Source organism: Dermacentor variabilis, chromosome 2 (assembly GCF_050947875.1).
Source record: "Dermacentor variabilis isolate Ectoservices chromosome 2, ASM5094787v1, whole genome shotgun sequence".
Classification (NCBI taxonomy): domain Eukaryota; kingdom Metazoa; phylum Arthropoda; class Arachnida; order Ixodida; family Ixodidae; genus Dermacentor; species Dermacentor variabilis.
In genome coordinates this window covers 60552746-60568483 of record NC_134569.1, presented here as the reverse complement: position 1 = coordinate 60568483, position 15738 = coordinate 60552746, and the positions used below count along the sequence as shown (strand labels likewise).

At 47.3% G+C, this 15738-nt stretch overlaps 2 protein-coding genes across 2 annotated transcripts in view; one reads left to right on the top strand and one right to left on the bottom strand.

The window, feature by feature from the left end:
- Positions 1–1362, bottom strand: part of LOC142571955 (acetyl-coenzyme A synthetase, cytoplasmic-like) — a 57906-nt gene extending 56544 nt beyond the window's left edge. The window contains exon 1 of the mRNA XM_075680707.1: positions 783–1362. Within this exon, the coding sequence (XP_075536822.1) occupies positions 783–1123 (341 nt within the window). The 5' untranslated portion in view covers positions 1124–1362. The remainder of the gene's footprint in view (positions 1–782) is intronic.
- Positions 1–15738, top strand: part of Elp1 (elongator complex protein 1) — a 230558-nt gene that overhangs the window by 72596 nt on the left and 142224 nt on the right. The gene's annotated exons all lie outside the window — the stretch shown is intronic.

Genomic DNA, 15738 nt, shown 5'->3' with positions numbered 1-15738 from the left:
CCCTTGCAGGCGCGACGGAATTTTGACGTTTGCTTTACGAATGTTTGCCTCTTTCTCGCTCGGGAGAGGTCGAGCGGAGCACATATGTCCGCAAGTATCCTGCCAAAACTACGTCATGCAGCGTAGTTGCTTTTAGATGCGAACTGTCGGGACTAAAAGGTATGTGCAGTCTCTCCGAGTTCGCTGCCTGCGCTTCATTTGTTGACAAGAGCAGAGACCGCTGGCGTCAGTCGCGGCTGTGCGGCGCAAGAGGACGAACGGGAAGTCGCAGTGAATCAAATCTCAGTTAAACCGCGATACCAATAACTTGAATGAAATATAGCGTGTCATCTGTCTATAAGCGGGCATTGCGTAATTAATTCGTGCATATTTGACGACAGGCTGCTGTCTGCCTCGTGGGAAGAAGCCCGTACCACCAGCGCGAGGTCCCCTGTCCGACACCAAACCGAGGCGGCCGTATTCCGCTCAGGCGGAATCACAAGTAACCCTGTGCACCTATGTTCTGGTTTTGAATCATCCTACCCATGGTCAAACTTAAACAGAAACTCTCCACTACAGCACTCATGATAATTAACCAACAGCTTTGCGGCATTTCGAAGCAAGCAGTCATCAAAATAATGACGAAACCTATGTGAACTGCGAGACGTGGTCCCCTTTCGGAGGCACGGCGAGCGACTTCGATTTCAGCCTTTCGGCTGCTGTGAACTTCCCGATAATGGGAACACTCATGGGTTCCAGACTGGCGAATAAGAAGAGCCCGGGGTGCGTGTCCGCTCGCTCACCAGTAGTAGGCCACCTTGTCCCCACGTCCTGCCAGCACGTGACGGTCGAGCGCGTTGTAGCAGGCGTTGGTGACGGCGTCCTGCATCCACATCAGGCGCACGGGTCCAGCGCGGGGGTCGAAGTTGTACGCCAGGAAGCGGTCCGCGCTGGGCGGCACTTTCCAGTCGAGCCTCTGCGCCAGCTTCCCCCAGAACGCCGCCGGATCCTCGACCGACTCGCGGTACATGCGCTGGTACTGCGCCATCGAGGACACGTGGTACCGGTGGTGCTCGTGGTTGTCGTGCACGGAGGGCTCGATGCCCTCCTGTCGCTGCTGGTCTTGGGCACCGTGGATGCTCATGGCTTTTTTTTTTCTTCTCTCACGCTGCCGTTGCACGGTCGGTTCGGGGCGCCGATCGCCCCGCGGCTTGCCTTGACTACGAGAGACCCCCGGGTCCCCCAGTGAGGGTAGGTTCTGCTGTGTACGGCAGCGCAGCACACCGAGACTGCTTCGGCGCTGGCCGGACCTGAATCAAGCCGGTGTTGGATTTCGCGCCGTGATAAAGAACGAGCACTTGTGGCGCACCGAGGGCGAGGGAGGAAGGTGTGTGCGTGCGTGCGCGTTGGCCACTGGTGGCCGCAGATAGCGCTCACTAAGCGTCGAAGGAAAAAAAAAAAAAGAGCTGTGTTTTTTTTCTTCTTTTTTTTTTTTTCGCTGCACGCTGTACGCTACCGCCCGCTGATGTTGCAGTCAACCAGCCCGCGAGGAGAATACACAGCAGGAGAGGAGGGTGTGAGTGACGGGCGTGCTGGGCAATGGAGAGGAGGGGGCGGGAGAAAGCAGCAGGCTCGAGCGCTCACCGGAGAGGAGTGCGAATGTCACACACCGGGGCCGCGCCACGCACGGCATCAGCTGCGACGATCGGGCGCGGGCGGCACGGTGGAGCCGCACACGGTCCGCCTTGTTTGTCGAGGGAGGAAGCAATAAAGAAGGGGGAAATTATTAACAGGAATCTGGGCGGGTGGATGTCGTCAGCCGACGTGCGGCATCATCGGCGGCTTTAGCCGCGCGGGGAGGACTGTGCGCGGCCGCTTATGTCGCGTGCGCACGCCCTCCTCATCAAGATTGAAGACGCGCAGTGGACGGGAATTAAGAAACTATGTAAGCGGCCTATACGACCTATACCGCGGTTCGCCGAGAAAGTGTGTCGAGAAGCGTTCCGAAAGGGACGGCGTGAGTCACGATTCGCTAGCAATTCGTGCATCGTGATTGACGAGCTCGGGTTGCTTTATTTCCCCGTCATTTCGTCGGGCTGGGCGCATGCTTGCTACTGCGCCGCATCGCGGCTTTGCGAGACGCTACTCGTCGCACACGACGCCGGTCCTCGCGAAAGGTGCCGGGTGCTGATCCGACCAATTTGTCGGTCTGAGAACGTGTGTGTACAAGGTTCTGCGCTGTTATGTCAGCGTTTGCTGCGAGGCACTCCAGTAGAAAAACACGTCCAACACTTTCCGTCTCTGTTTTTGCGTCAGAAATAAGTAGCTAAACAAAACGAGTAAATAAATATTTAGAAAGTTAAAGCGACAGTAAATGTAGCGACGGTCAAGTGAAGGCTACTGCGACGAAGCGTTAATTGAGTCGACATCTGATCGGAAGCCACGGCGCCGCATTAATTCGAGATGTGCACTTTGCAGTCACCTTTCGGGAAGGAGTTAGCCATTTCCTAACACGGATGTGAGGTTCAAACGACGTTGTTGGCATCTCTGCGTAGCTGAATCTAAAATTTAGTAATATCTCTAACAACTGTCGCTGCCAATGCCTGGGAAAGTCTTGGTATAACAACTTAGCAACGTAAATGCGCAATTGAATGAAGACCGCAAGGGGGCAGCTAAGGGATGCACCTTTATCTTTTATGCCATTTGTGTATTGGTGCTGTATCTGTGGTGTTTCTGACAATTAACATGACTCAGTTTATAGCGTATCAGTTTTATAATGTATCTTTTTTAACGCTTTTGTGACATCTAACCTTATGTGATGCATGTCCCCCATGTTCAACGGAGTAGCCGGCACCATATCTCGTTGCCAACATCCCCTTATTTATTCATATAAATTAAAAAGAGAAACGATCACAGCCCAGAAGCACGTTTTGTCACGTTCCTTTATTCCTTGATAACGCGCTGAAAAAATAAAATGAAGAGAAAATCTCTAAAGCTGTTGGCGTTCACAACCGCAAAATTGCATTCCCACTGCCAATAAAGTGTCGACATGCGTTTTTAGCACTCTGTACCTCTAGTTAAAAATAACAAAACAGCTCAGATGCTGTTCCCACGACCTCCACCAGCGAACTCCACTTTACCTGCCTAAAGACTGTGTTACGTTTGACGAACGCTGAAATGGGCGACGCGCTTCTTTCCTTTTTTCTTTAAAGAAAAAAAAATGCCCATGTCTGCTGCTACCGGTAAAGCAGCGAACCAGACCATACTCTGATTCTCCTGCTCTTCGATCTCGGTATTGTGCAGACGCCTCTTATTTCGCAACCCCTAAATTATCGCGCTTGGTGAAGTTTGAAGCTGTCCTGGAACGTTAAGACACGTAAACATTTCGAGGAATGAATTTTAAAAAAAAGTAAGCAAGCCATGGGAATCGACAAGGACATTATTTTCGTGCTTAGTTATACAAGCTGCACATGTACGTCTTAACGTTTCAAGTTCTGAGCATGGGAAATATGGTATACCGTACCTTATCGGAAACTGCAGACTTGTGTCTCGCTTAGAACAGGAGTACCTAATAGTGACTTCCTTACTGTCGCCGTCAGAGTTATTTTGCCACCTCCGCAGTTTTCAATCTGTACTGCAGTGGTTTCGGCCCACCTCTCCATGCTATGTCACTTTCAAAACTTAGAAAGAGAGAGAGAGAGAGAGAGAGAGAGAGAGAGAGAGAGAGAGAGAGAAAGAGAAAGGTCAAAGAAAAGACAGCGAGGTTAACCAGAGATTATCTCCGGTTGGCTACCCGGTACCGGGGGGAGGGGCAAAGGGATGTGATACCTGAGAGAGAGAAAAAGAATGAAAAAAAAGAAACGAAATAAGAACCGCACACACACACACATACATACTAATTTATTAATTTATTTAAAATACCTCACAGGCCCTACGGGGGCATTTTGTAAGGGGGGTTACAAGATCAAAAGAATTAAAAAAGAAGAGTAAGCAGCCTTCTGAAGTCTGGCACAAAAGATACATCCCAACGCAGGGCTCTTCAACATTACTAGAAAGATCAAAACACGAAAAAGGAAAAACTGAATTAATAAAGTGCCACAAAGGCACACTTCAAGGAAGCAACACGAGTAAAATTAACGTAAAGCACTAATACTAGAAAGTACAATACAGGAAAAATGAACAGATCCATGAATACAATGCTTCACGGGATATTTCGGAAAAAAAGACGCAAAAAAGCAATAATATATGCAGGGCATCCAAGTGAACACATGTCGCAGCATCAAATACCAATTGATAAGAGCGAGATATCAATGCATCAATAAAAACATCGCAATAAGTTTGAAGTACATTGTCAAGTACAAGAAACAACATAAAGTGGTTTGTAAACGCTTTTATGAAAAATGCTCGTGTAGGAGATGACGAAATTTTTCTTGATCTCAGTCGGAAGCAATGTTATCAGGAAGATCGTTCCACAAGCGAATGGCCGTAGGGAGTGCGGAAAAGTTAAAAGCATGTGTCGTAACATACATGCGCGAAAAACTTAAGTGGCTATTTAATCGGCGAGACGTGTTTGAGGCGATCCGGATATGGCAGTGAGGATTGTGTGGCATTATAAACATATTTGTGAAATAACGATAACAAAGGTACATTATGGCGAAGAACCAAAGGCTGGAGGGAATGATCGAGTTTGATTTGTGTTACGCTGGAGTGGTGGCTATAATTACGTGAGATGAAACGGGCAGCTCGGTTCTGGAGTGATTCAAGCATGTCTATTAAGTAGGTAGGATGTGGGGACCAAATGGATGATGCACGCTCGAGCTGTGGACGAACAAATGTCTGATAGGCCAATTTGCGGGCGTTGGAAGGTGAATTACCCAGATTACGGCGTAGGCAACCTAATGTCCTTGAAGCTTTTGCGCAGATGACTGCAATGTGGTCAGTACAGGAGAGGTTTTCGGTTAGGTGAACACCCAAATATCTTTATGATACTCTATGTAACAATTCTTCATTATTGACGTTGTATGCAAAATGTGAGTTGTCGCGCATACAGCTAAAGGAAATTACCTGACATTTTGATACATTTAAAGCCATTAACCAGGTATTATACAAGTTATGAATTAGGCTAAGATCATTTTGAAGGGCCTGGTGGTCGTCAGTACTGTTAATTGACCTGTAAATAATGCAGTCGTAAGCGCAATACGTAAGCTAGATGAAACACTAAGTGGCAAATCATTGGTGTCAATACAATACAATACAATACAATACAGAACTGTTTCTGTGGGCACTATTACGTACCTAAGTTGCCATTAGGACAGTAGCTATAAATTCGTCAATTGTGCCTCTTATAATAAGCTTACAATAAAGAAGGTGAGCGTATTCTGTCCAAGGCACAGATCATCAGCGCACGCCACCTGCCCTCAGCTCATCACAGCAAGGCTTACATACTTGGTATTGAAGTCTTTTTCAGTGAATAATTCCGTATTACATTTTAGCTGTCTCATAACCTTTCCAGAACGTCCCTCGAGACATGTGCATGTGCTCTTGTTCCTCCTCCCCCCCCCCCTCCCCGCACAGATGTCGGCTCCAACGACATCTGTGCACAGATGTCGTTGGAGTGAGCACAGTTGGAGTTCCACAGTTTCAATGTCCAACGACACAGAAACGATGCAGAACCCTAGCAAGGGGATGGTTTAACTTAACCGCACTAGTAAAACCGCAGTGTGATGCGTATAGTATACCACCCTATTACCTGACGGCGCGCGTAATTGCCGTATGCGCCTGCATTATCTTGGGCACCGCTTTCTTGACTTGACAAACGTGGTACAGCTGTCCCTCTGTGTAGCTTATCCGTTGACGCAGATCCGAATTGTTTATTTGCACGGGAAGGTTTCACGGGAAGGTACAGCATGTACCTCCTGTTCGGCACAAAGAAAAAAAAAGAATAAAAGGGGAGAAACCCATGCGGTTCGCAGACAGAGGAAAAAACGCATCTTTCTTACGCGGCCCTCGAGTCTGTCCTCCATTCGGGGTGTGTGTGTTTCTCGCGTTTTCTTCTCGGGCGGGATTCTCGATATTTGTTGTCGAGGAAACATTAGTCGGTTACTAGACGTTGCTTACCTTTTCTTTCCTATGGGTGTGTCAGGTTGCGCCGTAATTGCGGTGAAATTTCCGGCTCCGAGAGAGACGGGCATTTCTTGCGTTTATGCTCTCCAAGTGACAGGACAATTGAGGTAGTTTGCGGACGATCGTTTGCCAAACAGGCGCGGAGAAAATGCAAAGGGAAAAGAAATTAGACCTTGTGGAAAGAAGAGAAAAGTTATGGTTTGATCTTTCTTTTTTTTTTGTTATTTTCTTCTTCGCTCAGAAGTGTGGTAAGGCTTGAACACGCCCAAACTAAGTTACAATGAGGAAGTCAGTAATGTACGTGCCGCTCCATCGCTCTCGGTGTAAGCAAAATCACGAGCAGGAGGAAGTGAGCGTGAGAGATATATGCTTTTGTGTCTTTACATAGTTACCGCCTTTGTGCGATGTTAGCTGTTAGAATGCTTCATTAGAAAAGCATAACAAAGGCAAGTATATCTAAATTATAGCCACGCGGCATACTTGAATTTAGGGCATATATGGATGGCCCAAGTTTGGTGCAGCTACACAAAATTTAGCTTATGGCTTAAAAGATCCCAAACCGTTAGTGCACGCGTGTTGTGTGTTGACGTCGTGTTTTTTTTCCTCCCCCCTCCCTTTATTGGCACTCGAACCCTCGACCTGTGGTCGAGGGTTCAAGCAGGACCTTGCGTTGTTTTATAATGTCTAAGCATCGTGCAGTGGTCGCAATGCTTTTACATTCATCCACGTAACTAAGTGCCCCTTGATTTCTTTGTTTACTTTGTCATTGGCCTGCCTCCTTCGCTTGTGATATCTCTAGCACCAGTATTGGCTAAAATCTTCTCTCACCAACGATTCTAACATAAGAGGGCAATTGTGAAAACGGGCCCAGAGCTTTACTGGAGTGCCCTAAGTTGACAGGTCTCTGCGACCTTGGACATCTTCATGTGTGTGCGCTGCTCATTTTCTCCCATTCTTTATCTTTTTGTTCCCATAACCTCTCCTCTCTGTGTAGGGTAGCAAATCGGAGGTGCATTTGGATCACTTTTCTGCCCTTTCCTCGCTAGGCTCTCTCGCTCTAGACAGTGTGAAAAGCTTTGGTCATATTATTTCTTTTAAATATGTGTTTTTTTTGTTCATTTCTCTGATTATTTGGCTCTGATATTACGAAAGCAGCGGCCCTCTTTAGTGGCCGAGCCACACCGCAGCGGCAAACGAACATTAACGATAAAAACAAGAGGTTGATGGCGGAGCGCCACTCGTACCACCGATGCTAAATGGAACATATAGAATGGCTACATTATGCCGGTCAGGCCTTCTGCATCTGATCTGCTTGCGACAGTGCTCTGATGCCCGTATATATATATATATATATATATATATATAGCTGCGGAGAGGGGAGCTGTACCTTTAAAGCATTCTTTCTTTTTTTTCTAGTATTAGTATTAGTGCTGTCTGATGGCCAGCCACATGGAAGGATTCATTTCTAAGTTCGAAGAAAGTTTGTAACTTAAAATGACACCAAAAGGCCACGGGCTGCATACAGGAAGAAAAAGAAAAGAAGAGGAAAAGAAAACGAGAGAGAAGCTTTCGTGCAAAGGTGGATGAAGTAGGAGAAAGCAGGCGGAAGATACTAAGACACTGTAGGGAGTGCATAGGTGGGAAACATATGCGATGAGGTAGCGTAGACACCAAGTGCAGGCGTGATCTAAAGAAGAACAAAACCTATTCCTGTGCAGCAGCTAGCTAGCATAACATGAATGGTGCGCAAAATCAGCACGGCACGTCATGCGCATTCCGCGAAATATGTTGCTGGCACCCCTCCGCCCCCCCCCCCCCCCAGACAAACACAACGTAAACACATTGCATCTGTGCATTCGACAGCCACAGAGAGAAACGGAAGCTCTCTTTTAAAAGGTCAGCATGGATAACAGCCTTGTCACGCTACTCCATAATACGGAATTAAAAAGAGTAATCGAGAGGAAACAAAAGACATACATAATTAGGAGATTCAAATACACAAGCAAACGTATTAACGAACGAACTCGATACACAGAATCTTATCAAAGATATATATATATATATATATATATATATATATATATATATATATATATATATATATATATATATACAAAAGAAAGGGGAAAGGCAGGGAGATTAACCAGATGGGTAGATCCAGTTTGCTACCCTACGCTGGGGAGAGAGGGGAGGGGGAGGTAAAGTGATAGCAAAGTGGACATAAAGAAAGAAAGGAGCATATACATACAATCACAGTCAAATGCTGTCACCGTATACCGTCACCACACAGCGCAGTAGCATTTGCGGCACTATCAACATCTCTTCAAGCTACAGCCGCTTGTCCAATTCTGTTGCCCTTAAAAACTGCAACAGTGCCCTCGTCGCCCTCCGCTGCGATGGTTGGTGATTTCGGCAGAGGAGTCTAGGTTGTGAACCGGTTGTTTTGAAAACTTCCTGCGTTCCACAAGGAGAACATGATATCACGGGTGAGCATTCGAAGTTTTCTAGCGGTATCTGTCCTTGATAACGGTATCGGCTCCTCTTCGCCGCCTTGAAGAGCCAACCGAGCAGCGTTATCGACGTGTTCGTTCCCTATGACACCGCAGTGACTTGGAAGCCACTGAAATGTCACGTGGTGTCCTTTCTCAGTCAAGGTATGGATTAGTTCTCTAATTTCGAATACCAGTTGTTCGTGTGGTCCACGCCGCAGGGCTGATAGCAAAGACTGCAGTGCTGCCTTTGAGCCACTGAATATTGACCATCTTCGAGGTTGTTCTTGGCTGACGAGACGAAGTGCAGCGCGAAGAGCTGCAAGTTCCGCAGCCGTCGGTGTCGTCGGGTGACACGTCTTGAAACTGATGGTGGTGGCTTTCGCTGAGAAAACCACGGCTACAGAGGATCGCTGGGGAGTTGCCGATCCATCAGTATAAATATGCACGTGGTCGGCGTGCCTCTCGTACAAAAATAGCAGGGTTGTTTAAGAGCAGGTGTTGGCAGCTCAGATTTTTTCCTAATTCCTGGCGCGGTGAGGTGTACTGTAGGTCGAGCCAAACAACATGGAGGAATATATGGCCTAGTTGCGGGGGTGAAGCCTGATGGAAGGCGGGTGTAATAATCCAAATCGTAGCACAAAGTTATGTCTACGGCCTTTCTGACGGTAGTGTTGCCAGATGATGGGAACGGGCACGGGCAAAGTGCCTAATGGGCACTCTCAACACTTCCATCGCAATGTGTGTCTGTATGGGTTGATCCCGGTGATTGCAATAGTCGCCACTGTCGATGTCCATTTTGGAAAACCAAGACAGACCCTGAGAGCCCGAGCTTGTATAGCCTGTAGAGCACGAAGATTTGTCTGGCAAGTGTTGGTCAGTACGGGCAAACTGCATCTCAAGAAGCCCAGAAAAAGATCCCTGTACAATTCCAACATTGCATGAACTGACACTCCCCAAGTCTTTCCGCCCAGAAACTTGAAAAGCTGGGAGATTGGTGTCAGGCGCTGTTTCAAGTAGGTCACGTGCGGGCTCCATGAGAGATCTCTATCAATGATTATGCCAAGAAGTCTGTGAGTCTTCTCATAAGAAATTATCTGACCCTTTATTGAGATGGCATAGGGTGTCATTGGTTTGCGAGTGAATGCCATCAGTGCACATTTTTCTGACGAGATTTCAAGACCTTCGTTGCGGAGGTATGTAACTGTCAGAGTAGCAGCTTTTCGAAGTCAAGTCTTGCACGTATCTGAGGACGTGTCACACCTGAAGTCCATATACATATGTCGTCTGCGTACATTGATATCTTGATCGCTGCTGCTGGCAGGTGTTTAGCGAGACCAACGAGTGTGAGGTTGAATAGGGCGGTGCTTAGTACACTGCCTCGAGGAACACGTCGGTAGGTATAGCGTCGTGCGGTTTGACCATCGCCGGTGCACACAAAGAAGGATATCATAAAAAGGTAATGAGAAATCCATTGAAAAACTCGACCACCTTGGCCAACCATCTCAAGAGCATCGAGGATAGCCTCGTGAGATACGTTATCGTATGCCCCCTTGATATCCAAGAACAAAGCTGCAGGTAATCTTTTGCGTGACTTTTGATGCCGGACATACGAAGCGAGGTCAACAACACTGTCCACTGATGAGCGATTTCGACGAAAACTAGCCATGCAATTTTGGTACATGTTGTAGTGTTCCAGGTACCACTCCAAGCGGGCAGGGATCCCATCTTTTCCATTATCTTTCCCACACAGCTAGCCAGCGCTATCGGGCAGTATGAGGTGAGTTCAAGTGGAGACTTGCCTTGCTTCAGGAGAGGGACCAAACGGCTTGTCGTCCATTTTTCGGGTACCATACCATCTTGCCAGGATGCGTTGTAGAGATCTAACAGATCTCTCCGTGCGCCTTCACTCAGTTTGCCTAAGGCGCGGTAGGATATTCCATCTGGTCCCGGGGATGAAGAACGCCTGCCTAGAGCAAGAGCCGCTTCAAGTTCCTCCATCGTGAACGAAAGATCCATGTGGCAATCACGCAAAACAGGGATGTCACTGAGGGCTGGAGAGCCTGGACCGGTTGCTTGGCCAGCGACCCTTGCACGAAAGTCTTCTGCAACATTAGCTTCCAGTCGCCTCTGGAAGAGCGCCAGCGCTTTGAATGGGAAGCGTTGTTCAAGGAGGGAACGCAGACCATGTATGGTTCTCCAGATGTGAGAAAGTGGCTTTCGGGGGTCTAATGACTGGCAAAACTTTGTCCAACATCGAGATGCCAATCTATCCATGCGACGTAGAATTTTCTTTTGTAGTCGTCTGGCTGCCCTAAGGTCATCGATGGATTTTGTACGCCGATATCGCCGTTCCGCACGACGACGTAGTGCACGAAGCCGCTCCAACTCTTTATAAAAATCTACCCGTCCGCGTGGCGTCTCACATTGCAGACTTGATTGTTTCCTCTAATCCAGAGGACAAGCCCTCGCAACAAGCATCTTCCATGGCAGAAGTAAAATTAGTCCAGTCAATTAATCGAACGGTGTTCCTTGGGAAGGACCTGGACATCCATTTGTTGATAAGGTACGTGGGAATGTGATCACTCCCGTGCGTCTCCATGTCCAAAAACCATTTAGCGCATCTTGTGAAAGAGCTGGAGACGAAAGCTAGGTCAAGACAGCTGCCATAATTCACGCGTCGTATAAACGTTGGGCTGCCGCCATTCAGGAGTGAAAGGCCGTGGTTGCAGGCGAAGTTTGCCAGTCTTTGCCCTCTTGCATTTGTCCTTGTGCTCCCCCATGTCATATGGTGAGCATTAAAATAACCGACAATGACATATGGAGCAGGACACGCCGACAAGATGTTCGTTAATCTTTTGAAATCAAAAGTACTTGAAGGCGATATATAAACGCCTACAGGTGTAAACATGCGTTTGCCCTTTTTAATAGTTAGGCAAACATATTGATTGTCATCGTGAGGCGGAATCGGCTGGCAAGCATAGATCAGTTGTCGACTAATAACACAACGATGACTTTCCTACATGCACCATTTGTTACGAACATAACAGCCTCGTATCTCGATAATCTGACTGGTTTTCACTCATTAGGATCACATATGACAATGATTGGGAACAAATTAGTATATATATACTGACCAAAGTCTGAAAGGCATGACTTTAGACCTCTTGCGTTCCCCTGGATGGTTGACGCTGCCTTGACTTCTCTTCGAAAGGATGGGCGACGGTTGGCCATGTCTCTATTCGAGAGATTCAAGCACTGGGCTTAAGGCGTCCAGTACTTTCAGTGCACATCGAGCAGACGTGGTTTCAAGGCTCGACAAAATCACTCGAATGGCATCTATGAGGGGACGCAGCATCGGAATAACTTGACGATCTGCTTTGAGCGTGTCATCAGCGGCAGGAGTAGGCTCCCGATCGGGCTTGACAATCTGTGGTTCTTTGCGGAGTTGCTGGCTCGGGAGCGCAGGCCATTCTTCTTGAGAAAGATTCCTTTCAGCTGACCGTCTTGTGCTGTTCAGCACCTTTTTGGCCTGGTTGAAGAATGTGGGTGCTACATAGGAAGATCCCCTCTCCTTTCGTGTCTCCGCCTTTTTTGAGGAGGTTCTTTGACGCCGACGCCGACGCCGGATCGTTTCAGCTGCCTCCCTGTGTGTCGAATTGTCCCGAACCATTTGCTTGAGAACAGCGACCTCTTTCTTGCTGCGAGAGCAGTCCCTAGACGAGGCAGCATGGCAACCATTACAGTTGCTGCACTTTAGGACTGTAGCCCGGCAAGTGTCCTCCGCGAGAGGTTCAGCACACCGGGGACATAGTAATGAGTTCGCACAGACTCCCTTGACATGTCCAAGCCTAAAGCACTGATGGCATTGAAGAGGCTTTTGTACGTATAGTCGAACAGGGTGTCGGAAGGGAGCGACTTTGACGTGAGATGGTATGCGATCTCCTTTGAAAATCAGTTTGACGAAGTGCGACGTTCCAAGGCGGCTCATATGCGTGATGATGACACCCTCACTTGCTGGTTTGACGAGGATAGGCAAGTCCGCGTTGGGAATGGCAACATCAATGTCATAACTTACACCTACTGTGGATGCATCATCCATCGGGATATAGGAACGCGCTTTGATGCGTCCTAGCTCCGAGATTTGCTTCAGTTTTTCGAGCGCACTCCCGTTGGAAACATCGATTGCGAGGACATTTTTGCGCGTATTTATCCGAATATCCTTAATTTCATTCGGCACGACTCCTTCCAAGAAAATAAATAGTTCTTGCCTGTTCAGCAATCGGAGGTTGCTTGAGGGTTTCTTGGGCACGAACACGATGGCGTGAGGCCAGCGTTCAGGCCTTGACTTCAGAGTCGCCGTGCTCGCTTGCGCTGATGTATTTGCGTTGACAATCCTCCTTTTGGCCCTCTTTCTGCGGACAGTGATGAAGCTATCATCCGACGAGTCTTCCTCCGACACGGAGTACCTAGGTGTCACTGAGCACGCTTCCTCTATTCCTCGTGAAGGACGGTCGTGATGACCTCTGGCCAGCAGTGGCTCTGGAAGCTTCTACGTCTATGGCCACGAGACTGGGAGCCGAGGCACCAAGAAATACCCAAGATTTCGCCAGAAACGAGCGAACACAGATAGAAGCGTTCTACGAAGAGGACACTTCGTCCAACTCTAATAACTTTATCTTATCTTTAAAAAAAAAGATTCTTATCAAGATTGTTAACGAAGCCTTTAGGGTTATAGAGCAACAAAGGTTGTGCACAGCCTCCCCCCCCCCCCCCAGACACACACACAGCACACTGCCGCATAACAGGTTCTGTCGTGCTTGGCATCAGAACTTTTGACAAAATCTATTCACGGTATGCATAAGCACAACATCCTATTCCCTAGTTCGCTGTTGTAACTAGGTTTTGTTCGCCACCTTGTTCTTGTTCCCTAGTCAAACGGTGCAACCCACTCTGGGGGATCGGCCATGAATCGGGCAGTGAAGGAAGTGTTATCAATTTTTTTGTTAATAAATTAGGGCGGAATGAAATAAGTATCTTGCAGATGGGATTTAAAGTGTCTAGTGTTATGGATATGACTAATCAATTATCTAAGTATTTTCATAATAAGTATTGCGAATAATTCTAGCGTTCATCTTTCTAACCCCTATCTCCCATCCCCAGTGTAGGGTAGCAAACCGGAGACTGATATCTGGTTAACCTCCCTGCCTTCTCCCTTTATTCTCTCTCTCTCTGGCATGCAATTCTATTTAAGTATTTAATTAAATTATGGGGTTTTACGTACCAAACCCACGATCTGATTATGAAGCACGCCGTAGTGGGGGACTACGAAAATTTGGACCACCTGGTGTTCTTTAACGTGCACCTTAATCTATGTACACGGGTGTTTTCGCATTTCGCTCCCATCGAAATGCGGCCGCCATGGCCAGGATTCGATCCCACGACCTCGTGCTTAGCAGCCGAACCAAGGTATATGTAAACTGGTAGCGAAGCTTAGCCCACATGTCAAGAAAATGGCGGCTCGTTGCCACCGTCGCCATCTACGTATCGGGGGAAATAAAAGCCACAAAAAATTTAGAAAAAGATAAAATAAAAAGTGACCTCACAACCGGAAACAGTAGTGACGTCAAGATCTTATACGCTGCTTCGCGCGAATGTTTGAATTTCTTTAGCATCAGGCATTTCGACCGCTACGCCAGCAGTTATTATTATTATTTTTAGGTTGCGGCAAGATTGTGGCTCGCCTCAGCTGAACCCCCAACATTTTATTAAACTATAGGAATGGCGTATATGTTAATGTGAACATAATTAGGCTGTTATTGACGGCAATTGCTCCAGTAGGTTCCTTAGGAAGGTGAGCGAATAGGACGGAAATAAATGATAGCGCCACAGAGATTGCAAAAGCAACTTCACTTTTATTGGTCTAGAATAATCCAACCAATATAATTGACCAAATGAAACATGTTTCGATGGATGAAAATTACTACGGTCAGCGCACAGTCGTAATGTATAGCAGTATATGCGAAACCTTTTCACATAATCATTCGCAATGCCGTGCGACAAAATCTGCTCATAGCCAATGGTTAGCTGACAACATTGCCCCACATTAGCAATAGAAACAGTAGAAACTGTTCGACTTACTAATTTTGCTGCCCCTCGGACACTCAGAGCCTGTGTTACGGAGAGTGAACGAACATAGCGCGACGTTTCTTCGCGGAGCGTTCCGCATTTATCGTCACGACTAGAGACGGCGCGTCGGATTCCGCAGCGTGAGCTTGCGCGATAACAAAAAAAACTTTCACCCACACATTTCGCCAATGAATGCTGTGCGCTAGGCCAGACAAAATTTGAAGGGAAGCGCACGCCACACCTTTAACCAACACGCAAGGAAAAAAAAAAAAAGAACTCGTACGAAACCGCTGCGTTCAAGTGAGCAACGCCATTCCGCACGACATAAGAGCTGATTTGCACGGCCTTGCCAAGTCTTGCGCTAGAATCACTGGTTGTCAGGTGTCACCAAGAACGAATTAATAAATCTTGAAGTAGAAAAAATTAACATTTGCTGTTTTAGTGCAGCAAAATATTTGAAATGGAATATTTACTGGGATGACAGCATTCTCACCTAATCTTTTTTCACGTTGGTTTTCTAGTTTCAGTGTTTGTTCCCCCTCACTTGGCCGCGCTTCAATCATTTACCCCTAATTGATTTCTCTGGCGGTAGGTTTTGGCACGCTTGTCATCCGAAGCTTCGTGACCTATTTAAATGGGCCTTGGCCGAACACCATAAGCAACCACGGCGGGTCACGATTCATTTTGCCTCACGCAGAAAGATGGAGATGGCTTGACAAACGTTCCTGTGGCTGTAACCTAGCGCGGGAAGAGTAAAATTGGAGCCAAGGTTTTAACGCGATAGTGCTGAGACCGCGTCGGCGTCCAGCGATCGTAGACAGACGTCGCATCGGCAAAAATAGTTTCAGGCCCCGCGTACCCAGTACGTTCACGTGACGCAAGAAATTAACTGAGCTAATAGAATTTATCACGCTAAAATACGTGAAAAATCGTAAACTACGAGTTGAACACAGCTTGCAGACATGATAGCTCTCGTATTGTAATTTGAATATACGAGAAAACATAACTCTGTTACGCG